Source organism: Malaclemys terrapin, chromosome 6, assembly GCF_027887155.1.
Source record: "Malaclemys terrapin pileata isolate rMalTer1 chromosome 6, rMalTer1.hap1, whole genome shotgun sequence".
Taxonomy (NCBI): Eukaryota; Metazoa; Chordata; order Testudines; family Emydidae; genus Malaclemys; species Malaclemys terrapin.
The window spans coordinates 104,290,962-104,316,397 of record NC_071510.1 but is presented as its reverse complement, the minus strand read 5'-3'; the positions used below and the strand labels follow the sequence as shown (position 1 = coordinate 104,316,397).

General features: G+C 40.9%; 1 protein-coding gene across 2 annotated transcripts in view; it reads left to right on the top strand.

The window, feature by feature from the left end:
- NNT (nicotinamide nucleotide transhydrogenase) overlaps positions 1–19,125 on the top strand; it is a 63,201-nt gene extending 44,076 nt beyond the window's left edge. For both annotated transcript variants that reach the window (XM_054031634.1, XM_054031635.1), the window contains exons 19-22: positions 959–1,040; positions 12,748–12,866; positions 14,745–14,860; positions 17,233–19,125. In XM_054031634.1, coding sequence (XP_053887609.1) covers positions 959–1,040; positions 12,748–12,866; positions 14,745–14,860; positions 17,233–17,382 — 467 coding nt within the window. In that variant the 3' untranslated portion in view covers positions 17,383–19,125. The remainder of the gene's footprint in view (positions 1–958; positions 1,041–12,747; positions 12,867–14,744; positions 14,861–17,232) is intronic.
- Positions 19,126–25,436: the final 6,311 nt, after the last annotated feature.

Below are 25,436 nucleotides of genomic sequence, written 5' to 3'. Positions count from 1 at the left end.
CAGTAATAAAATTTCTCTACCTTGGATTATTAGAACTGGAAGATTTTTGTGGTTCTTCTCCACTAGCTCAATGTTCTATTTTTTGGACAGCTGATAAATATCTAAATCCAACCACTGAGATAATAAAAATCTTGAAAACACTTCTCATAGGGTTTTATAAAACCTTTCTCTTGGCCAAAAAAATGTAGGTTTTGTATACTTCCGTAGTAGAGTATCCTTTTAAAGAGAAGTTGGTCATTAGTTATATTTCAAGATTTGTTTTCATTAAACCACATGATGCCAATGGCTGCATAGGACAGCATCTTACTATTAATGTATAAAACTCCACCAGCACTCTTAGTATCCTTTTATGTATGCCAATTTAGGCAAATAAGCTGTTTCATAAGAGTTACCTTTGCTTCAAACAGGCACACAGATGTATTGTTTTGGTGTTTGGCATTTATTGCTATCATTGGTACTTCTGGCACTATATTACTGGAAGAATGCTGCTTACAATTTATGCTCTTGAGGGTTTTAAGGGTGGTGCATGTTCCTCCCATGCATTATTTCTGTACAAAGTTAATGAAAGTAAAATAATTATATATCCCTAAAGGCTGTATCCCACCTCGATTTGCATTGTAGATATCCAAGTTTGAAGGTATGACAGTAGCTTCTGCACCCGATTTTGGCTATGTTTGTGTGAAACCGCCTGTTCCAGTACAACAGAACAGGATGTATGTTTCTGTAAAGTTGAAGTTTAGTTGTCCAAACGGATGTATTGATATCACAACTGTAGTTCAGTCTGGAGAGCAAAAAAGAAGAAGAAAAAATTAGGTTGTGCTGAAACTCTCATGAGTTATCGTTTGAGTTCAGCTTTTTTATGGTTAGAGCTTCTGGTGTACACGTAAAGGAAATGAAGCAACTTTTCCTACTTTGAACTGGAGAAACAATTGTTTAAGTATGGGAATGTTTCTTTCAGGTTATGGTCTGTGTGCAGCGAAAGCTCAGTACCCCATAGCTGATCTGGTGAAGATGCTGAAAGAACAAGGCAAACATGTCCGGTAAGTACCATTGTGGGGGTGGTGTGTGTGTGTGTGTGTGTGTGTGTAGAGGGAGACATAACAAAGGATTTTTCATTGTATGAAAATGCCTTAGAAGTCTGCTTTTTGCTGTCACCAATTATGTTTGTGCTGATATCTGAGAACAAGCTAACTGGAGGAATGTTCTACTCTTATCAACCTACCACAGAGTATCAAACAGTCTAATAATTTCATGATACTGTTTAATCAGACAGGTATTGGTGCCATTTATTGACTTCAGTGGAGTTGCATTCATTTATTTCAGCAGTTAATTTTTAATCTTTTTAAGCTTAGTACTACTTTGTTTGGTCTGTCATGCTGGGCTCCATCCTTCCAAGCAATGGTTACAACACTCTAACCTTTTACTGCTGTTGCTCAGTATAATTGCTCATGAAATCTTTGGAAAGTTGAATCTTTTTTTTTTTTTAATATTCCCCTTCCCTTGGAAGTATCTCTCAAAGTACAGTCATTTGGTTTTCTAAAGACACAACATATAGAGGAGACTTCTGTTCAGGAACAGCTGCTTCACTGAAATATAGCACAGGATCCTGTTCAAATCATTCCTGTTTCCTAACTTTTGCTTCCTTCCCGTGGAATCAAGTCTCATGCCTGTTGCACTGTCACTGTCTTCTGGGGAGGTTTAAAGTAGGAGAGGACGTGGCACTCCTGGAACTTGGGAGGGGAGGGCGGGGAAGGGAGTGAGAAGGGGAAGGGAATGCCAGGAAAAATCAATCCAATACCAGATGGAAGGATGTTAAGGTACCTCCACCTGAGGCAGCAATCTTCACACCATGAATACAGGCTTTATTTCCCTCAGGAAACTTACTCTGGATTTCATTTTTAACTGATTTATACTAATGGAATCAGTGCTTACAATCTGAGGAGCAAATAAAACACACACTAGTAGCCAGTAAACACACAAAAGGTGGGCAGCCCACCCTGAGTGGCTTTATTTACACTAAAAAGGGGGTAAAAAAAATCTGCATTTAAAATATTGGATAAATCAATCTCACTCTCTCACACACACACACACACACACACACACGCTAACAGCATTAAAAAATTCTACATTTCAACTTTTTCTCACACACCCACTAAATGTCATCCCACTTTTTTTCCTCTCCAACCTCTCCCCCCCCCCCCCCCAACATGTTATGAGTTAGCTAAGAATGCCGAGTACTTGGTGGCAAATTCATTTTTAATTGCACAAGCGCTGGCAGGCTTGCAGACACTGGGGCCCTTAGGAGACTCTGGTAATGGGGTAGGAGAGGCATACAGAGCAGCAAGAGCGGTTGGCGATCTCTCAGGAGCCCCTTAGTCTGTGTTTAACAGTGAAGTGGTAGAGCCTGCTCTAAACGGTGGCAAAAGGTTTCCTTCTCAAGGACTTCTAGTCCTGAGGAGGGAAGGATCAGGCTGTCCCCTCTGTTAAGATTAGCTCTCTGATCTGGCATGTTCCTAAAAGTCCTTGTAAGGTCTTCTTTCTGTTGTCTGTGGCAGAGACTGTAACTTGCAAAGGATATGCTGAGAGCTCTGCCTGAGCCCTCTAGTCCCTTTGCAGCTCACCACTGGACTCTCCCAAACGACAGAGCTGCATCATTGAGTCTTTTACACCCCATGCCCTTGGGTGTAAATGCATCTAGCTTCTGATTTGTTTAGAACGTTCCTGCCCAGCCCACACTAGCTACTTTCTGAAGAGATGGGCGTTTGTTGCCATTGTAGCTCCAGTCATAAGACTTTGGAGGCCAGGTTTTTATCCTGTAGTTGCCATTGCAAGTTGGACTATATTTTCACATCCATATTTACATCAACTCCTCTAGCTCTACAGGTAAAGGCTGTTGGAACTCAAAACAAATGTTAAATTCCACAGAATTTACCCCAATAGAGTGTTACAAAAAGAGGAAGCAGTTCACAATGAAGCTAACAAACATGGAAACTTCAGTCCTTTCATTCTTCCTTCCTCACAAGACTTAGCTTTCCAGTGCTTTCAATACCTGTCATCTCTCCATCGCAATTTGTTTTGGAAGCTATTTTTTAATTATGGTAATTTAATATCTTAAAAATTAGTCAAGTCTCAGTTGTCATATAAAAAAAAGATACTCTGACAGATGCTGGTTAGCCAAACTCATTCTCTAATTTCTGTGTGTTTATTTTAAATACATAGTGACGTTGCTTTGGAGTCAACGTTCTAGCAATTAATGTGTGTTTTCTTCTCCAGTATCTTCCACATTCATAGAAACGATATTGATAGTACCCGGCAGTGTTTGTAGTACATAATTTGATGGATAAGAATACCAGTTAGTAAAATTGTTCATTAGCAATCACCCAAAATAATATACTTCTGTGTAGCAGTTTAATCTACATGTAGGAAAGCTGAATGAGGCCCCTGATGTCTTTCTTTCCCATGGCAATTCTTTTCATCCCTTATTTTCTCACCATTAGTGGAAGCTGGTTTCATTGCCGAATTGTGTTAAAGATCCTGAAGGCCCATTAGGCATGTAACAAAAAAACCTCATTTGGGGTGATATGATGACAGTGTCCTGTTCTTTCTTTGATTTTTTTCTTTTATAGCTTCTGTGAGGGCTAACTTCCTTTTTTCATAATGATATAAAGTATTATTGATTTCACCTTGCATGTCAGCTTTGTATGGGAAAAATATGACCGAAGCTTTGTGAAGTAACTGGATTATATTTAAAATGAGTCAATTTCAGGAAGAGATTGCTGCAGTGGTTACCTAGTATTTTAATTAAATAAATCTGTATTTACAGTTTGTGGTCATTTAGGCCTTTCATCACTTTGTGGAGCTCCCACAGTGTTCATTGAGTGCAGCTGCTGTCCCTCTGGTTTCAGTAGGTCTGAAGTGCCTCAGGACCCAAGCACGCTCAGCATCCAGATGCAGTGACACACACACACATTCGCCTTGGAAGCGTGCCAGCATGGACATACGATTGTCATCAGTTTGTTATGCCCATGCTGTGCCAAGAAAAATTGCATTTGTCATATGGTCTTTTTTTGCTTCACGGCTCATGATTGATTCAGAGACACTGTTTCCTTAACTTTGCCTGTAGCCATAACATGCTCAGTGAAGAGCATAGATTATATAACATGATGTATAGCATTTTATGACCAGGTCTTAAATTCAGAAATACACGAGGGTTTGCAAATTTAAGTCTGCTTTAGTCATTAAAATGCATTGCTAACATCACCACTGACTTGAAATGATCTTGCAGCAGATCACGTATTAAATGTATTAGTAGAATCATGTAAGAAAACTGCATGTTACTCAACCTTCCTGCTGGCTTTTCCTTTCTTGTTATTGACTGGTAGAGCTACAAAAAGTGTCAAAGACTAGAAAGTTCCCAGAATCCATTAGGAGCCAAGGGAAGACACTTGGTCTTCAAGCAGTTTTATTCTCTGTTACTGCCTTTGTAGTACTACAGAGCTGTCATTGAAGACTCTCCATTTACCATATATCTCGAATGGTTCATTACAATGCATGTAAGGGCTTGATTCCGAATGATCTTAATGCACTTCTGAAGTGCATTAAACTAATTCAAAATAAGGCACCCTTAATCTACAGCAAAAGCATCCGCATAGAGAGTTAATCAGGAATAGCTAGTCCACTTTAAAATTCTATGGATGGATGTTGAGGACTTGCCTACACTGAATTTAATTCAGATTAAGGTAGGGTATGAATTTAATCTCTTAAATTATATATTATATGGTGTGTTTAATATAAAGAAATGCTCAAATACATAGCATATTGAACATTGTCCACAGGCATTATATTTTGGCCATGATATCAGTTGTGTGACTTTATAGCCATTCTTGTAGAATGTGTGTATTTAAAATTTCTGCACAAAGTGCAATAGTAACCAATTACAGTAGGTTAAGGAAGTTGCATGCAAGTGCTGAAGTATTCGAAGAAAGCGCACAGACTTAATTTTAAATCTATTGACTAAGCATGTGGGTTCTTTACTTTTTAGCTGCCATAGTCAGTGGAATATGCAGTTGTGAGAGAAAATCTACATTACTGTCTGAATATTTTTCTCAAACTTCAATCACTAGATGGCTGGTCTTGACTAATTTTTTTAGGTTAATATATTGGAAGGACTTATGTGCTAGTGTCTCATGATCTTGGGACACAAGGCAAAGCTTCTAGCTTCTTTCCTAGGCATTTGAAAATGGGAGAAATTGTAAGGTAGGTGGACTTGAGTTTTTAAATTTACCTAGGTTACGGGTGTTGGGATGTAGTCAAATTGTATTGCTGCATGTAGGATACTAGGTCTTGCATTCTAATTATGCCAAGGGTTTCTGGAACATATGGATGGATGCCATCTTTAACTTTTCTTTACATTTAAGTAAATAAAACTAATTAGTTCGAATTCTTACATTATTCTTTCAAATTACATGAATCTTGCCTTAAAGAGTCATAGCATTTAAGATCAGAAGGGACCCCAGATCATCTACTCTGATTTCCTGTATATCATTGGCCACAAACACCAGCCAGAGCCCGCACACCAAACCCAACAACAGAAATTAGACCACAGTGTGGTCTCATGTGGTCTGTAATACTGTTACATGCCACAGGGAAAGGAATAAGAGGGACCAAGTTGCATCAATGCCTGAGGCCCTTGCAGTGTCCAGGAATTGATTAGGTGAGATATAACCAGAAAATCCTGGCAAGTGACCCATGCCCCAGGGAAGGTCTTAGTTTCCTAGAAGAAAAATTGGAAGTGTTTTCTTGACCGAAAGCTCTATTTTGTAAAAAATGGACAGTTTAAAATCTTTTCCAATCAGGCCTTATGTTTTTTGTAACTCAGATTTTTGTGAGCAATAAACAAGTGCTAGAGTATCTGCATGCCCTTTGTACTTAAATTGTCATTCATGTTATCTCTCCATGAAACTAGAGTGTGTTTTTTAAGAGAATTGGCAGATGTGTATGTACTGGGAACAGAGAGGCTGCACGTGTGGGACAGAGGGCATAGAAAGTTAAGAGGGGAGAAATTGGGCTCTGTTGAGCAAGCTATCCTGTGTGTGTATAACTTCTATAAATGTTCAGACATTAAAAAAAATTTGTTGAGCAAGCTAAAATAGGCACCAAGCAGATGTAACTTCCTTAGAGCACCCTATGTCTCATCAACTTTGGCAAAGTTACAGAAATCCTATTTTTACATGGATGAAGTGCTCTCGGAGGAAGATTGCCGGACACTGACTCCTGTGTGTTGGCGTTTAATGTTCATGCATTATGCATTCTTTCAGTACAAACACCAGAGCCACATGACAATGAAATAATCTTGAACCACTTCTGCAATGGGTTAAATATAAATAAACTTATTCAGGATTGAGGAAAATAGTATTGTTTTCTTATCTGTTTTGAGTAAAAAGATTGACTACGTTAACCGCAAATAGTAAATCCCACTCTGAAGTTCTTCAGTCCTCAGTAAGCATTAAAAATAGAATACTACTGCATCTATAATAACATCCTAGGCAACTGAGTTTAAATTCAACACAGATAAAATTGCACAAATCATTAAAGCTCTTTTATCAGTGCTGAAAACTTATCCCAGGATTCCTGACATAGTCTGTGTGTGTGTGTGTGTGTGTTTAAATGCACTAGCACTGGTAGTATCTAGTTTTGTAGTTTGGGAAGGGTTTGTTTCTTCGTGATGGGGTGTGTACTGTAGGGGAATGTTTAACATTCTAGATGTATTTATGTGACAGTCTAGATGTATTTATAGGCTTACATGGCATCTTCAGATTTTGCAGAATCTAAGCTTTCATTTTGAAAAAGGAAAGTTTCTAGCCAATAGGGCTGTGAAGAAGACAGTCCAAATGTGAGCTGATTGTAACAGATGCAGTACGGTCTTCCTGCATCGGCAGAGAGTCTGAAACAGTAACCCTTTATTCATGTCACTGAGGTGGTAAGACTGGGTGGGCATTGTACTGTAAATATTGGGCCATCTCTACAAGTGGGTTTGACTTCTTCAGCCTAATCTGCTCCCTCATCCCACTGCTTAATTTTACATATATGCAGAGAATGTATAGACAAAGGCCTTTTGCGCAACAGAAGACATCAGCATGTGTAAACAATTCTACCAGTCAATTTTCATGAATCCAAATGCTTCTGACTTGCCCACAGAGACTAGCTTTTTCTAGAAGAAACCCATATAAAGGGCTGGATTTCAAACCAGCTCCCCATTTTATTTTATTTTTTGGTATAGTTTTGCACCTAAAATGTATTCATGTATTTTTTTTTCCTGGTAACGCACGTGGGTACAAAGTTTGGGCACAAGATTATGCCTCTGAAACTAGAGACTTAGTTTGAAAAAGGGCCCAGAATTGTATAATCTGACTTATTTGAAGTCCAAAAAGAGAACCTGTGTTTCAGTACAGCACTGAGCCAACTCCTCTGATAAAGTAGAGCATGGTCATGAATTTTAGTTTTTTGCACTGAACTTGTAGCCTACACACTTTGCCTGACACGTATAAGTTCAGCAGGAGGAGATGCAAACATTTTCCTGATATAAGGTCCTTTAGTGTTTGACCAAAAAATAAGAAATTTTAAAAACATTTTCCTTCAATTTTTTTTGTTTGAGGAGAAAATCTTATGTTCTTGCAGCACTAATATTAGATATCTCCTCAATATATGTTCCATTCTATATGCATCCGAAGAAGTGGGCTGTAGTCCACGAAAGCTTATGCTCTAATAAATTTGTTAGTCTCTAAGGTGCCACAAGTACTCCTGTTCTTCTTTTTACTAATATTAGAGACACTTGAAAGAGAGTGCTTCTTAAGCAATTAAAGATTATTAATAATTCTCCATCGTTTCAATTTCTTCCATAAAGTTTGTCTCCTGTTGTATTTTTAGGTATTTCCAGAATGGAATGAATAAGTGGGGGGGGGGAAAGGATTTATTTTAAAACTTGTTGTGGGAGAATAGATTTGGCAAATATATTATGCCCTTAAAAAAGCTTGTCGTTTTCAAGAACTGCTGTTGTAATGTGCAGTGAATAGGACATGTCGCACCCATTGCATGTGATGGTGGTGAAATCAAGAGGTTGTCATAAACTGGAGGGGATTTCAAGTTGAGTGCAAATCTGTAACTACAAAAATAATTCTTCAAGGTTATACGATGTTTAGATGGAGCATTTTTAAGAGTGTCCTTTCTCTCCCCCCCCCCCCCCCCCCGCCCCGGTGTTTCTAGTGTAATCTCTTCTGTGTTTATGAGGCACTTGGTCTGCTCTTGCTTCTTCTCAGCCTTGCCATGCTCACCTGAATGGCTGGTAGGATCTTCCTTTTTGAGATGAGTGGATAAGTTCACTAACTATCTGTGTAAATGTTGCCTGTATGAAATCTTTATCAACACGATCATGGTGAGTGTCTGTATCCATGCGCGCGCGCACACACACACACGGTTTGACAATCTTGCACGCATTTTGTTCCAAGAGGTACTGGCAAGCTACTGTCATATTTGGTCATCAAGACTCTCAGAAACAAACTCCCTTTGGGAGTCCTCTAAATGTCTCTTGTCAAATAGATTTTGTGTAAACAGTTCATAAACCTTCCAAATGTGTAGCGTATGGTTTCTGGTGGTGTTTGTCAAAATCTGTGAGAGATGATGGTCCATACCATAACTTCTCCCACCAACCAAAAATATTTCTTTCCTCTTCTTCCCCTTCCCTCAGGAAGGTGAAAGTTCATTCACTTGGCAACTTATATGTCGGTTTGGGGATCAGCCCTGGAAACAAGGTTGTGATCTAGTATTTAATAGAAACCTCAAGCATATTTTGTTTTGTTTTTTTTTAATTTGTAAGCCAGCTTTAATCAAAAAGAAGCTCGAATTTTATTAGTAACTAAAGAGAATTTTGTTGGGAAATCTTTGTTACTGGCCAAAATAGTGATGATTTTCTAACATGTTTCAAAATAAGAGTTCTTCTAAAGTACTAAAAATCATTGCATTTGGGCGCAGTTTGGAAGCAGCTGTGCTGCTGCACATGGTTTACATTACTGAGTGGTTGGTGTGTAACTTTAGGCCAGAGGTGGACAAACTACGGCCCGTGAGCTCCTGGCCCGGGAGGCTAGCCCCCGCCGCCTCTTCCGCTGTTCCCCCTTCCCCGCAGCCTCAGCTCACTGCGCTGCCTGTGCAATGCTCTGGGTGGCGGGGCTGTGAGCTCCTGGGGCAGCGCAGCTGCAGAGCCGCGGCCTGACCCGGTGCTCTGTGCTGCATGGTGGCATGGCTGGCTCGGCACGGCTGCCTGTCCTGGTGGTCTGAGCCACACCGCCAGCCACCGGTGCTCCAGGCAGCGCGGTAAGGGGGCTGGGGGATTGGATAGAGGTCAGGGGAGTTTGGGGTGGTAGTCGGAGGATGGGGGTGTGGATAGGGGTTGGGGTGGTCAGAAGGCGGGGAACAGGGGGGTTGAATGGGGGGCATAACTACAACCTTAAGTGAGGAGTTACTGTACTTGCATCTTGTCACAGCATCTAATAGTGCTGAGTGGAGTGATCATTCAGTATGTCTGGTTTTGAACGTGGAGTTCAAATTAGCTGATGTTCAAGCTGCCTTAACCTTACTACTGGTAGTTAAACAGATTATTCTCATTCTAAATTTATATTTGTACAGTGTGAAAATTAGTATCCACTACACGTCAGTGGTTCAAAAACTGTAGTTTGTGGACCACTGGTGGGGGTTGTGAACTGATTCCATTGTAATGATGAAATATGCACAATGGAAAGATAATTCTCTTGTCCTAGCAAGTTTCAATTGCTTAATCATCAGTCTTCAAGCAGAGCTCCTTTATATTTCTTTAAGAACTCCTTTATCACACCTCTGATTCTTTGGTTTGCTGTACAGGAACTGAAGTCACTTAATTATCTTTTGGCATTTCTTTGTGTAAATTCAACCATGATCAAAATTGCTGACTCCAAAACTGGAGGGTATCAAACGTATAGGACAACATAACCCACCTACAGCATGGCCTGGAGGAGAGACTAGAGAAGTAGGGGCTGCAGACAAGGAGGTGATTTGGGTCTGATAAATGTAAATACCTGCACCCGTTGAAGAAATCAAAATAGTGGGAGGAGTTGCAGCTAAGTGGTCATACCCATGAGATTAAAGCAAGTTAGCACCTATCTCCTGAATTCTGTCCTAGTACTACTCTCATGTGCTGATCACCGTTGCTTCTTTGGGGAACATGTTGGATTGTGACTAGTAATGTGGGAAGGAAATGACCATGAGAAAATCTGTTATACGATAATGGTCCTCGGTATGGAAATATTTGAGACTCTATGCTATACAGGGCTCAAACATAAGGGTGAAAAGCAGCCTTATAATTAAGACAGTTTTTTTCAGTTTTACAGAAACAAATCTCTCCATATTATCTTTGGATTCATAAGCAGGGGAATATAAAGTAGGATTAGGGAGGTGCAATTAACCTGTGTGTGTAGCCTTAGTGATGCTGGGAGGAACTGTTCTGTGGAGGTGCCGTCATTTAGATGAGATGGAAAAAAAAACTATGTGCCTTCACCAAAAATTCTATGGCTAAAACTCCATCTACTGTTCACCCAGAGTAATGGATATTATCTCTGGTGTCCTGGTTAAATTCCAGTTTGGGAATAACCTTTTGGCTATCTAAACTTGTCCTGCAATGTCATTAGGCTATATGATAGAGACTTAATATTCTGGCCCGCATTATTTGTAGTTTTGCTGCACTGCTAGATATAAGGTGCTAATTATATACCTATAATTGTATCCTCTGGTGTCACCTGAATGTGTGTTGGAGGAAAGGGAAGAGATAAACTGTTAAGTAAGGCTTTGTTAGGTAGAAAAAATTGCAATGCTAACTTTGTACATTTTGTCCAAGTTTTGATATGGTAAAATATTGAGTGGAGAAGAAAAGGAGATCTCTCAAAATGTGCACTCTAAGAAAATAAAAAAGTCGAGTAAAAACTAAATCATCATTAAGAGACCAGACTTCTGTTCCTACTGTAAAGACCTTAATTTTTCTTTTAATGACTACCAGATGAAATGGTCATAATTCTGTTTGACAAAGTTCATTTGTAACAAAGTAGATCTAACCTGTCACCAATCTTATATTTTTATAGTATCATATTTTGCCTGAAAGTTACAGCATAATACATCAAGCAAAGTACAGATGACTTGTTTTACTCTTGTCTTGTCTTCCTCTCACTGGAATAAAGTTGTTAATAATGTCAGAGTCTAGGGATTAGAGGGATACATGCCATGAGATGGAGTGGCCTCTTTCATTCTAAGGAGATTGTCATGTTCTTTGAAAAGATGCAAAGAGCTACATGCCAACTTCTTAAAAACAGATTTCTAATGCCCCATTTGAGTTCATTACATGAAATAAAGAGAGCACACAGCCTTTTCCCCCCCTCGCCCCAGTTTAATCTTCCCATTTCATGAGAGTAATTTTATGGCAATTACTCTTGTTACCATGATAAATTCAATGGTTCCCATCTTTCAGAAATTAAAATAATTTTATCCAGAAGCAGCTGAAGTCCTAGATAATTGGGACAAACTTTAATTTAAGGAAACTCTGTTCGAGTCTGAATTCTTGAAAGGATACATTTTATTTGTAATCAAGAGTAAAGTATTCTCTCTCTAACTTAGCCTTGAAGATTCTTCTGGAGAAAGTTGGGAGATACCTTTTGGTTGTGGAACACCCCACATGGTCTTCCACTTTTCATAGGAGAGTTGTTGATTCTGGTCACACCCTTTACGATATGTGGCACTTGTAATTCTTGATAACCTAAGGAGCCTTCCCAACATCTGTTGTGGGAGCCAAAGACAAATATGCTGTTCATATGTTTTTAATTCTTCTAGTATTGTTTGGGAGGTAGACACAAATGTTTTGGCATATATGTCTCACTTTGGCTGGTGACAGAAGGATTTGTCAGCCAAAAGGGAGCAGGAAAAAGGCAATTATTTTTAAAACTATTTAAAAAACCCCACCCTATTGAAGTAGAATATTACCTCGTGGAAACTTTACTTCACTGTTGCTATGTTGTTCACCAGCCATGCATTTCCTGACAGCCCCATCCACTTATCTGGAAAGCCTCTGCCACTAGTTCCTCCACCGCTGTAATTGGGAGTGCCTCTGTCATTCTCATTGCTGCAGGATCTCCAGAGGCAGCTTCCTTGTGGATCAGCATACTAAAAGGGCTAGTTCCATTAAATAAAAGTTAAAATCTACTCCATTTCCAATTCTCACTGATTTTATTGGAAACTTTTTCTCTTGTCCTGGATGCATCAATGGTGCTTTAAATGGCCATCTTGTCTCAGGGAAGGGGCTAATTTAGGGGCTTTTCTTGCCTGTGGTTTCCAACACACGAATTTGGTTTTGGCACAACTTTATTCTGATGGATTTAATCTGTGGTCCTTGAGGCTGAAGGGTTGAGATTTAAAATCTTAATCTAGTGGTTTTATGTGATTTCAAATATCTTCCTCTTCTATAGCTCCTTCCCTCCCACTCTGTCTCCCCAAACTCCCAGGAAATGCTGGAAAATAAATGTAATTTGTCTTTGGAGATTTAAATTTTTTTTGAGTAATTCTGTAGGTATTAGCACAGTTAGGAACTAGCGTTCTATCCCATACTTGGCCAAATCCTTAAAGTATGAAATGAAACAGGCTATTTCTGCTAATGGGTATGTTCCCTTTTTTTTGGTCTAGGTTTGGTATTCACCCTGTGGCTGGTCGGATGCCTGGTCAGCTGAATGTGCTCCTAGCAGAAGCAGGTGTGCCATATGATATTGTGCTGGAAATGGATGAGATCAATGAAGACTTCCCAGGTTAGAGAGAGTGATAACTTAAACTACATTATTTGCTAGTATATTAAACTTGCAGTGGTTATTTTTTGTTTATTTTTCAAATGAAAATAGAGCCACGCACGTGTCTATAACAATAGGCAACAATACGCATTGTTTCCACATCTGCTAAATGCTTTCTATTACAAGACTTTCTTATTATATGCTTTATATATTTACCAAATTTTAACCATTCCGGCTAAATCTTTTGGAACGTTTTGGCAAAAACAGTTCATCTGTTTTGTGAACATTGTTAGAGAAAAATATTTTGCCAAGGATTAAAACGTACTTGCATATGCTTCATTAACAAAGTTTAATGCCTTTATGCTCTGGAGCAGGGATTTGAAATGTGGCAGATGGGTTACCTTGGAGTCAGAAAGGTGCCTTTTACTGTACTCATGAACGTTCACCCAAATTTGGCCAAGGTATAAGCTTCTGAAAATTGCCATGTCACATGTTCAGTAGAGGTTTGCTAGAGGTTGGCAACTACATTCTGCAAAGTTCCATCTGCATTGAGCATGCTCCAACTCAAGGCTGCAGGGGTTGAGCAGGACTTTCCCTTGGCCATGGCACCAAGTACTAGAACTGAGGGCAGTGTCTCTCTTCCCCCTCACCCCCTTCTGTATTCTCACTGCTTCCCCTGCTGATGCTGAGGGAACATAGAGGAGAAGGAAGAAGCAGGCTGGCTCAAAAGTAGAGAATTGAGGAGCAGAGAGGAGATGTAGACAGGCTAAGGATGGGGAGGAACAGGAACAAGAATAGAGGGGAACAGAAACTGACTGGGAAGGGTAGAAGTACAGGATGGGCGGGGGAGGGACAGAAATAGTGTGGGAAACATAAGAGCAGAGAGAAACAGGCTGGAAGGGATATGCTAAGGCAGGGGTAGGCAACCTATGGCACGGGTGCCAAAGGCAGCACGCGAGCTGATTTTCAGTGGCCCAGGTCCTGGCCACTGGTCCGGGGGACTCTGCATTTTAATTTAATTTTAAATGAAGCTTCTTAAACATTTTAAAAACCTTATTTACTTTACATACAACAATAGTTTAGTTCTATATTATAGATTTATAGAAAGAGACCTTCTAAAAACGTTAAAATGTATTACTGGCACACGAAACCTTAAATCAGAGTGAATAAATGAAGACTCGGCACACCACTTCTGAAAGGTTACCGACCCCTGTGTTAAGAGATAGGGACAGACGGAGACAGGCTGGGAATGGGCAAAAAGATGTCTAACCACTAGAGAACACCCCTCTCCAGAACCTAAAATTCAGCACAGGATTTCTGATCTGTACATTACTCTGCTGTGAAGGTCTAATAGCTGTGAAACCAGTGGCATGTGGTGTCTCATCTCCCAGTAGTGGCTGGTCAATAGGAGATGATGGTACTAGATACTCCATTAGTTTAAGTGACTGGGTATCTAAAAGTTTTGATGCTACTATTGATCTGTTGGATAATATGGCTCCACATACTAGAATTTCTGTTTTTAAGTTTGTTTGTGAAACTTTATGTGGATGTAAAAGGATTTAACTTAGGGAGGCATCATGGACTAATGGATAGGGTACTGGATCCGGTAGTCAGGATACTTGGGTTTTATTCCTGGCTCTACTACTGACCAGTTGAATGAGAAACTTCACCTCTGTATACCAGTGTCCATGCTCGCTTTTTGTCTGTCTTCCGTATTTAAGTTGTAAGCTGTTCAGAACAGGAACTCTCCTGATGAGTTTGAGGCTCCATTGTGTGAGGCACTGTACACACTCTGTTGGCACTGTAGGTTCTATCATAATGCAAATCAATATTCGTAGTAAATTCTGTATTGTTCCTGATTTTTCAAGTTGTTTTTTCCTTTTTATTTTTTTAATGCAGAAACTGACCTGGTCCTTGTAATTGGTGCTAATGATACAGTTAATTCAGCAGCTCAAGAAGATCCTAACTCTATCATTGCTGGAATGCCAGTTCTAGAAGTTTGGAAGTCAAAACAGGTAAGGCGAACAAATAAAACATAGTAGCAATCTCATTTAGCCACCTTTTCCTAAAACGGTTTTGTTTGGAGATGCTAATAGGATTATCCTACTTTTTCTATTTGCATACAAAGTTTTCCCATCATGTACTGCGCTGTGCACAACAGAATATTCTGTACTTCAGAAGTGCACTTTAGAGCATCAGTAATGTTGCAATAGAAGCATATTGCTGTGCTCTGATCCAGTGAAGCTAATGGTGGCTACAACTCACGAGGCTAAAGAGTAGAATTCTGTTGGCAAGTATATTTGGCACTGTTGGCCTGGGGAAGGGTGGAGTGGACAGACAGCCATGTAGTTTCCTTATTAGCTATCATTCCTCAGATAGTGAAACTAATACAGCAGCCAAAGGAGTTAGTCTGATTTGAAAAAAGATCTAGCATGTAGAAAATTCTTAGAGATACTGTTTGGATGAGGTGTGGATAAGAAGCAGAGTTGCATCTATCTGTGCAGCAGTACAAATGTTGTCAATTATTCTTCATCACTCCTGTGAATTCTCAGTATTCAGATTTGCCATCCTGAAACACTCAAGTGCTTAGAGTGATGGAGTTGTTATTATTAGTGTTCTCTTAATACCCCATTACCATGATTGGAGGAATCCATATAAGCAAGCAGAATGCTCCAGTAACTTCCCTACCTCCAAGTCTGCTGATTAATTTCCTTAATTGGCTCTAGCATTAATTATCCCAAACCTATTTGTTTCTTCTAAAAGACCCATGTCAGAACTGACAGCCCATTATTTCACAATATTATCTTGGAAAATAGTTATCAAGAATGTGAACTTATCAAATATTGGTGCTGGACTTTCACTCAAATATTTCTGTTGTTGTTACTGAGAGGCTGGGTTCTAAAAGAGAGCAGTTGCTTTGTTTGTATAATATTCTTGAGTCCCAAAGTCTTGCTTTGGTTCCTTTGTGATAGACAAGGTGTAAAAATAATGTAGAGCTGTCCTACGTCAGATGAAAAGATTGTGGCGAACAAGCGACTTTACTAGAGGTGTGGAAAAACCTGTGCTCCTGAAGCTGGCATAGTCTTAAATTTTTCAACTTCTAGAGGATGAAAATCAGTTAAACTGTAGCGACTAAGGTGTCACCATTTTGCCAAGCTATGCCTGCTTCTTGGAGCTCCACAGCCTGAAATGGTTAACTGTGGATTGGAACTAAGTACCTTTGAGAGCATGGAAGACTCTTGAGAATTGAATCACCTCAATATTACAGCCAACGATAGACTTTAGGTAACTCACCTTTAAAAGATGATCATTCACTTTATCCATTTCCCAGTCATTGCAATCAAACATTAGGGAGTGATGTCAGGGGATTCTTTAATCATGCTTTAAGGGCCTTTCTGACATCTTTCTGTAGTCAGCTTTTTCTGCCTGGTTAATTAAATGTGTTCTCCCCTGCACAGTAAACCTTAAACGTGGTGGTCAAAAGTAGAGTCTCCATAGGTAATTTGTATGTGCAATAAGACTTTTAACTGAATCATTATTGCCCAATCTCACATGCTGTGGATCTGAGATGCTACATGCACTTGAAATTAAGGTGTCACGTTCTGCATTTCGTTACATCCATTTTCATTGTATAGTTAGCTTCTCTAGTATTTTGTACAGCATCCAGTGTACCCTTGCTGTATAATAATTCTTCACACTCCTAGTCGTCCTCAGGGTAAGTCTAGACTGCAGCTTGGAGCGAGACTCCCAGCCTGGGTAGACTGACTCATGCTAGCTTGGCTCGAGCTAACATCCTAAAACTAGCAGTGTGGACCTGGCAGAGGCTTGGGCTAGCTAGCCACACTCAGACCCACAGCTGCCACCCAAGTCACAACATCCATACTGCTATTCTTAGCATGCTAGCTCGAGCCAAGCTAGGATAAGTCTGTCTATCCAGGCTGGGAGGCGCTCTCTCCCAGCTGTAGTGTAGTCATACCCTCAGTGGCTGGAGACCATTGGGTTAGGGCTTGTGTGTGCCAGTACAGTCCCTAGTCAGCCATTGGTCTTGCTTTTGATTAAAGCAAGCCATTCCTTCCCTGGGATCTAGGAACATACCTTACCTATGCCGGGGGGTGAGGTGGAGACTGAGAATCAAACCTATGTTTCCTGCATGGGAATGTGGAACATTAATTGGAGACCACCTATCTACCCTGTTCATGTGGCACAGTGACATTGGCCTGCAAGTAGTACATTGAATATATATATTGGCACCCATAAAGTGATCTATTACAGGGCATAATATCAAATCCCTTATTTTATTTTGTGTATTGAGATTATATTCAAATCTCCTGCACTAAGGGAGAAGATTGATATGTACTATGTCAAATATAAACTCTTCCTTTTGCAGATCATTGTTATGAAGAGATCTTTAGGTGTCGGTTATGCAGCTGTGGACAATCCAATCTTTTACAAACCCAACACCGCTATGCTTTTAGGAGATGCCAAGAAGACCTGTGATGCCCTGCAGGCCAAAGTCAGAGAATCCTACCAGATGTAAATACTGAAACACCTATCAAAGTTAATATTTGGCCAGTATGAAAAACAAAAACCGTTATTTTGTACATCAGAATGTAAGGCAAAGTTATGAGAAAAAAAACAAGTGCACAAATTGGCTTATATAATTTTGACATCTGAAAAAAATCAATACTTTGCTAAGGGTCTAGAAAAACCTGAATTGTGTTTGTTGTGGGTTTTATGGATGCTATGAATCAGGAACACTTCAGCAGAATGAGTCCATCTTTAGATGAATCTAGTGGGGCTGAATTTTTTTCCTCTCCCCTAGCAGACAGGTAATATAAATTGAAATGTAGGATTTCATGGACCTGTTTCATTAACTTCTAAGTATGACATGATGTAAACATATGCACCTAAAGTGCTGAAATATTTTTCAGCAAATGCAACTAATTCAAATCTTTATCCCCCCTGCAGTTGTTGCCATTTTAACTGTTCTGAGAAAACGATGTCCCCAATCCCGCAATCGATTGTGTTTGGGCACCAGCGGTTGCCTACACTAACCTGATTGTAAAATCTTTGGCCACTGCAGGCCATTTCAATTTCAGTTCACTTTTGACTTTTAATGATATTTTGCTACTTTCATTTTGATGCATTCTTAATCAACATTTTTGTAATGCTGGAAGAAGGCACTTTCTTAATCAACATATTTAAGATGCTGGAGAAGATGCAAATCAAGAGTTTCTTTATCACAATTTTTTTAAATGAATCAACTATCATTTGGGGACCGCAAAAGCATGCAATCTTACAATCAATGTTTTGAATATTTGACTTTCCCTTAATCTAATTAAGAGCACTATTTAAATTTTCATAAGTACCACTAAGCAGTAAATCAGTTTGGCATATAGTGCTATTTTATTTTTATTCTGTTAAGAGTACTTGAATGGAACTCAAATATTTGCCTAATAAAATGAATTTATCATGTTTGCACAATGATGTAGCAGCTGTCTTTGGTGACAAAAGCTAAATACAAATAGCTATACTTGTGTTAGAAAGCATTAACATCTGGGAAAAACAAACTACTCTGAAGCAAGTTTAAAATTAATCCATCCTGACAGTTTATAAAACTGCTTTTTTTAATCACATCATGTATTGGGACCTTGAATAACTCAATAGCATTTGAGAAATATTACCACTTAGCTACCTCTGTTTTTATGTAAGGATAACTTAAAATCCATTTTTTGAACAGGTAGTATATCAAGAAATGTAATAATGTATGAAAGAAACAGCCTTTTTAGAAATCTGTCTTTTCTATAGCTCAAAAATAACATTAGCATATAAGCATTAATATGTTGTTACACAGCATAGGAATACTTGAGGCGTTAAATTCTAACTTAACACATTGGGGCAGCTATGTTTGAATGCAGTATGTATGGCCTCTTAATATAATTGTATTGATAGCTATATTTCTGTTGGGTCTGTGCGCAAAAAAAAAAAAAACAAACCTTGAGGGGGAGAAAAGGGACTTAAATAGCGGGCAATTTTGTAATCATGGAATATTATTTTTTTTCCTTGACCAAGTCTGATTTAAGTATTATTGGCTGCAGTGTCCAACTTATTTCTGCTTGTATGTAGCTAACTAAAAGTTAATCTTTTCTTAAAATGCCTTTTCCTTTGTATCTGAAATGAAAAATGCAATTTGTTATGGATCAGAGGTGCCAGTGTTAACTTTAGAACTGTGTTTTATCATGAAACATCAGAGAATTATTAAAAAAGCTTAAAAAATGTAGTTTTCGTTCAGAATCATTGTTCATCTCCTCTCCAGTATAATGTGGCCTAAAAAGGTCACTAGCCTGATGCTCCATTTTGGGAGTTACAGCATCAAAATTACACTGAAGGCAGGCCAGGTTGGTTTTATCTTTGGATGCATCTATTTTTCACAGATAGTTACCAGTCCTGAGCTGACATATGTTTGCTTACTTAATTACACAATCTAACTTCAGCCAATCTTGCAGACAGGTCTCCCAGGATAAAAAGGAAGCAGTTCTCTTCAAGTTTGGATGTGGTCAGAACTTAGCTGTTTCTTAGAAGTATCCTATCCAGGAGCAACAGTCAGAGGTCTTGATTCAATAGGTAGCTTTCTCTTCCTCTTGATTGATTTCTCTAACTTGGAGCCAGGACCCTTTGTGGTACCAAAATTTGGTTAAATTGTAAGAGTCCCTGCACCTGGTAGTGAATAAAATGTCCATGATTTATTTTTTTAAACTATGTTAATACCATATCCCCGGCCGCATTCCAAGTTCAGAAACTAAATTCTGCCTTCCTACATTTCTCCTGCACTTTCTACTATCTAGCATCATGTTCACTTTCTGCCCAAAACTGTGTGTTGTTTTTGCACACTACTGTTACTGTCTGTTTTTACTTTAGATATGGCTTGCATTTCAGTGAGGGGTGAAGTGATCCCAGTATATAACTCGTATGAATAAATTGGTAAAGTACTCTGCAATCCTCTGGAATGAAAGCACTTTGCAACACAATAACTTGCATTTTATATTCAACCTTACATAGTGACGGCATAGTGTAAATTGTATTAACATGGCTCTTAAAAAGGAATACTTAATGAAATGTTGGCCTGTGACTCCAGGGATCAAACTTGGGTTTTGCTCTGTGTGGCAAAGCTCTGACCTTGTCCCCACGGGTCCTGCGCTTCTAGGCGGTATATGCTAGCCTCAGTGGCTCTCTGTGACCCTCCACGTAGCCCTTCTCTCTCTAGGGCCAGGGTTACAGTCTGAGCCCTTTTCATCATAAGCCAGCAAGGAGGTTGGTGAGAGAACTCCCACAGTCTCTGTTGTCCCTAGGGCTTGTTTTAGAACAGTTTAGCCTCCTGTCCTGACAGGAGCCTGACTTCCCCTCCAAGGAGGTGTTCCTGTAGTGGTGGGTTGGGGGGGACCCGGGCCCACCCTCCTACTCCGGGTTCCAGCCTAGGGACCCTAATGGTAGCAGCTGTTGGCAGCCAACCTTTCACTGCCAGAGTTGCTATATTTCCCTGGGCCACTTCCCCACAGGTCTCCTGCTTCTCCCTTCTTCACCCTTCCCTTAGGGCTCCCATATCAATAACTTGAGGGTGTCTTCATTAACCAGCCCTTCAGCCACACTTCCGCTCCCTGGCTCTCCTCTGCCTGACTGGAGTGAGCCCTTTTTATAGTATCAGTGGGGCCTTAATTAGAGTCAGGTGGTCACATTAGCTTAATGCCCTCACCTGACTCTTTGCAGGTTAATTGGAGTCAGGTGTTCTCATTAGCCTGGAGCAGGCCCTGCTCTGATCAGTCAGGGAACAGAAAACTGTTAATCCAGTGGCCAGTATATCTGCCTTCTGCTATTCTGCTGTACCCAACTAGCCTGGGTCTATCACATCTAATATTTTTAAAATGAGATGATAATGTAATGAATAACTCCTGTCCTGTTGTATCAACTGTTAGTTTTTTTTCACCTGGAAAGTATAGTGGGACTCAAATTCCTTCAGAGGTGGAAAGTGATGGAAACTCAAAGAATCAGAAGAGGCACCATAGGCTGCAATTCACTTGCAATCTTGCAGATTTACTTTGAGCAAAAAGTTTATGATTAAGTCATTACAAAGTATACACACGGCAGAGGAGCATACTTTCCAATCCCACAGGAGAACTTACTGCATTCAATAAGTTTGAGTATTGGGAAAGTTGGGTTGTTCTGTTTGTATATCTAGGCAGAGTAGTTCAAATATTCAATTTATGGGACTTGCCAGTTTACTGGGTATTGTTCCAGCAACTGTGTTTGGTGTAGGATGGTGAAAAAATTCCTCTGCTAAAATGGCAGTGACTTGCATAATCCAGCTGCTCTGTAGTCACTCAGAGGAAATAAATATTACATTAATTAGGTTACAGACTATTCTCATGTGTTCCTTAGTGTTGTATAAAAGAAACAGAACACACTGTTGTAGCTGGTTTAAAACTTTCAAAGATGCAAGTTCCTAAAAATGTCTAGTTAGATATTTTGCTCCAGCACCTATCCTAAAATCTTGTTTTGAAAAACTCTCTGCTTGGAATTAAATTATTTTAAAATGGAAGAATGGCTGCTCCCAGGACATTGATCACAGTGGCCTTTTGGATGTGGGACCTTTATCTCCATAAGCATGGATCTGAAACATTCGGATAACAAGAAGCCAGTGAAGAAAAAGATTAAAATAAAACTTTAAACCATTTGTTCTATTAATCTGTCTTTACCTCCCTCTGAACTTTGGAACCTTTAGTCCAGTTTTGCACACAACAATGATTTAGGACACTGGCATTTTTGGGTCCATCTTATTACCTAATTTAAAGAAACTGTTCTATAAAATCCAAGAGGCTATCCCCTTTCTAATTTTTAAATCCACCCCTCTTGAAATTTTCAAATCGTCCTTTTTATATAGGTTGTATTTTAATCCTTGCAAGGCAGCTGTAGAAACAGCAAAGGAAGCAGACTCACTAATAAACCATATTTAACTGCTGTGCTCATATCAATATTCTTAGTATGCGAACAAGGAGAAAATTAGAACCATGTTGGCTTTTGGTGTATGATTATGTGATGTGTCATATAATAAAGCCAATGTTTTTTCATGAAGAGAATAAGTTGTTTACAAACAAGGTTATTAAAGTAATTATTAAAGAAAAATGAATGACAGTGTCTCAGAGATAGCTTTGTCCCTTATACATCTCAGTTTTGTTTATGAAGTGCAGAGGTGTTACGTGTAGGCCAAAATTCTGCTCTTTGCAGCACATGTGCTTTTATTGAATACTCTGTGAATCTGCTAGCACTGCGGATATTTTGCGTTCAGGCTTTAGATCTGGGCTCGTAAAGGCCCTACAAGGTCTCTCTGCTTCTTGACCCTCTTGTCCATCTCCCCAGTTCTGTGCTGACTAGACCCTGAGAGCTGGTTCTTGTCCAACCCCATCTCTCTTATGGGAAGGAAGCCACAGAAGAACAAAAGGGCTGACAGGGCTTTACACTCAATAAGAGATGTGTACAAAAAAGATTGTGGTTGTTCTCTAGTACAGTATAAAATTGTTATTCTGTTAAATAGTCTAACCGATAATTAAAAAAATTCCCAGGGACATAGAAACTAATAACTAGCACACATTTTGAAAAGCCCTAGCAGATGTTAAAGTTGTCCCATGCAATAATAGCAATTTCCCGTTTTCTTTATTAAAATATTACAGATGTGGATAGGAAGAACTGTTTGAGAAATGTTAAATCCAGAAAATCACAGTTTTATCTTTATTATAGCTTCTGAGGGATTTACTAACATGCAGACAACATAGGAAGATGAATTTTGCCTTTGATTTATAGGCACATGAGTCTTTATTTTGACATCACCATTCTCCTTTGGAAGTGTCAGTTTAGAACTGGTTTAGTGCTACATGCAACTTTAAAAGCTATAATTAATGTATTTACATTACATGTAAGTGCTAAGTATTGCTAAAATCACCCTTGAATTGCACAGCATGGCCCACAGTGGTCATCAGCAGGAATCTCTCTCCACTCCCTGCTCCCATTTCTTGGCCTCGGGATTTTTTGAGGTTTCCAGGGCCATCTCACCCTAGTGGACAGGTAGTATGACATGCTGGCAACAGTGATTAGGTCCTTGGTTGAGATTCAGGTAGTTTCCCTGGCTCAGAGGGGACTCCTAGAAGTACAGGAAGAGCTCTAGACCACAACTACAAGACAGACTTGTTCCTTTTGTGGTTAGTGCAAGCAAGAGAGGCAGCATTGTGACCATTATGGGCACAGATTTAACACCACTTTAGGGGAGGACAGGGTGCCAGCTTCCCTCAATAAGCACACTCTGTCTCTGGATAGAGACAGTTTTACCACACACCAGTTAGGTCGTGTCTCTAGCATTTCCTAATCCTGAGAAATTGCTGGTTTTGTAGTCCTTTGATTTCCTAGACATCTTTCAATCTGGTTTTTGGCCTGACTGTGGTATTGACACTTCCCTGATTCATTAGTCAATGAATTTCTTGCCAGTAAACAAAGGTCAAGCATTCATATCTGTTTTTAGATCTGAACAATCCATGAGGTTGACCATAAAGCTTGCCTGCAGACGGTTGGAGTGGATGGAGATCTGTTTCCCTAGAGGATGCTATTGCACAGTTGCCCAGCTGCCTGTTGAACCCATCCCATTCAGTGTGTATTGGAGACTAGGGTTACCATCCGTCTGTATTTCCCCGGACATGTCCGCCTTTTGTGTCTCTAAATAGCCGTCCGGGAGGAATTGGTAACAAAGTTAAAAGGTCTGGGGTTTTTCCCCTCCCCACCTTCCCTCCCTTCCATGCAGAGTGCGGCTGCTGATTGGGCGGCTGGACCTGATTGAGCCGCTCCCATTGGCCTCCAGCAGCCAGAGCCCCTCCCCTGCTGCCTGCAGCGTGTTTTGCCTACACATGGACATCTGCATGGTAAGGGGAGTCCCAGGGGGCAGTCAGGGAGCAGGGGGAGGGTTGGATGGGTCCTCGGCCTCCACCTGCCACCCCTCCCGTAGGTCTCCCCCCTCCCTGCCTGCCTGCCTCTCCCTTGCCTGCTTGTACTGCCAGAGCTAGCAGCAACTGCTGTCTGCTGCCCCCGGATCCTAGTGCCCCCCATCCACTAATGGCAAGACAGGCTGCCCTTACCCTGCCCTTCCACCCTAGCCCCGAGCCTCTCCAATGCCCCAAACCCCTCATCCCCCCGCACCCTAATCCTCTGCCCCAGCCCTGAGCCCTCATCCCCCCACACCCTAATCCTCTGCCCCAGCCCTGAGCCCTCTCCTGTATCATGAACCCCTCAGCCCCAACCCTCATCCCCCCCACACTGTAATCCTCTACCCCAGCCCTGAGCCCCCTCCTGCATCATGAACCCCTCATCCTCAGCCCCACAGCCCTCACCCTTGCACCCCCTCCTATCCCCAAACCCCCTCCCCCTTCCCATACACTCCCTTCTGCCCTCAAACTCCCTCCCAAAGCCTGCACCCCCCCTTTGCACCTCCTCCCACCCCCAAACTCCATCGCAGAGTCTGAACCCCTCACCCCCTCCTGCACACCCACCCCCTGCCCCAGCCTGGAGCCTGCACTCAGCACCCAAACTCTATCCCAGAGCCTGCACCCCTCCTACACCCTAATCCCCAGCCCAGGACCTGCACCCCAGACCTCCTCCCCCACCCAACCCCCCTCCCAGAGCCTTAGGCAGGTGGGGGGGGGCGGGTTTTGGGCACCACCAAAATTTCTACAACCCTGCCACCCATGCGAGTGGATAGGGTCGGGGCAGTCAGGGGACAGATAGGGTTCTAGGGGGGCAGTTAGAGTGGGGGGTTCTCAGCAGGGGGCAGTCAGGGGACAAGAAGCAGGGCAGGAGTTGGGGGTTCTGAGGGGGGCAGTCGGGGTGGGAAGTGGGAGGGAATGGATGGGGTGGGGGCGGGGCTAGGGCGGGACTCACCCCCCCCCCGTGTCCTCTTTTTTGATTGTGGAAATATGGTAACCCTATTGGAGACCACTGTGGAAAATCACATTGCAGCCCAATCTCACTATCTGTACCATCTGAGACTGGGGGTAGAGAGACAGCCGTGTGTCTGGGTTCCTAGTGCTTGGCCACAGAGGCATATATGAGAGTGGGGGTTTGAACCCCAAAAGAGACAAAATGACAATATTGTTGGTACATATAGAGGAAGCACTTAGTGTGTCGTGGGGTAGTATCTGTCCCCTCTGAGTGTGTCTCCCATGGGTAGCTCAGAAGAGCAGATGGATTTAGTCTCTTGCAGACTGGTGGCCTGTGTTCTTGTTGAGCACTCTGCTCTAGAATTAGCTTCCACAGTCAGTCTAGATGAGACAATCTGTTGCCTTTCATGACATGTGTCACTGTATCACCACAGTACATAAGCCAGTTTGAGGTGATACTATAAACTTTTCTGTTTACTTTCAGGTCTTTGGCTGAAGAGTGAGCATGGGCTGAATGGAGATCATGAGCAAGGGAGCTCTGGCTTCTTGGTGTGCTGGGTTGAAGTAGCATTTTATAATGGCCTCATCTTTGTAATTAAAACGTAAATGGTCATCTTGATAA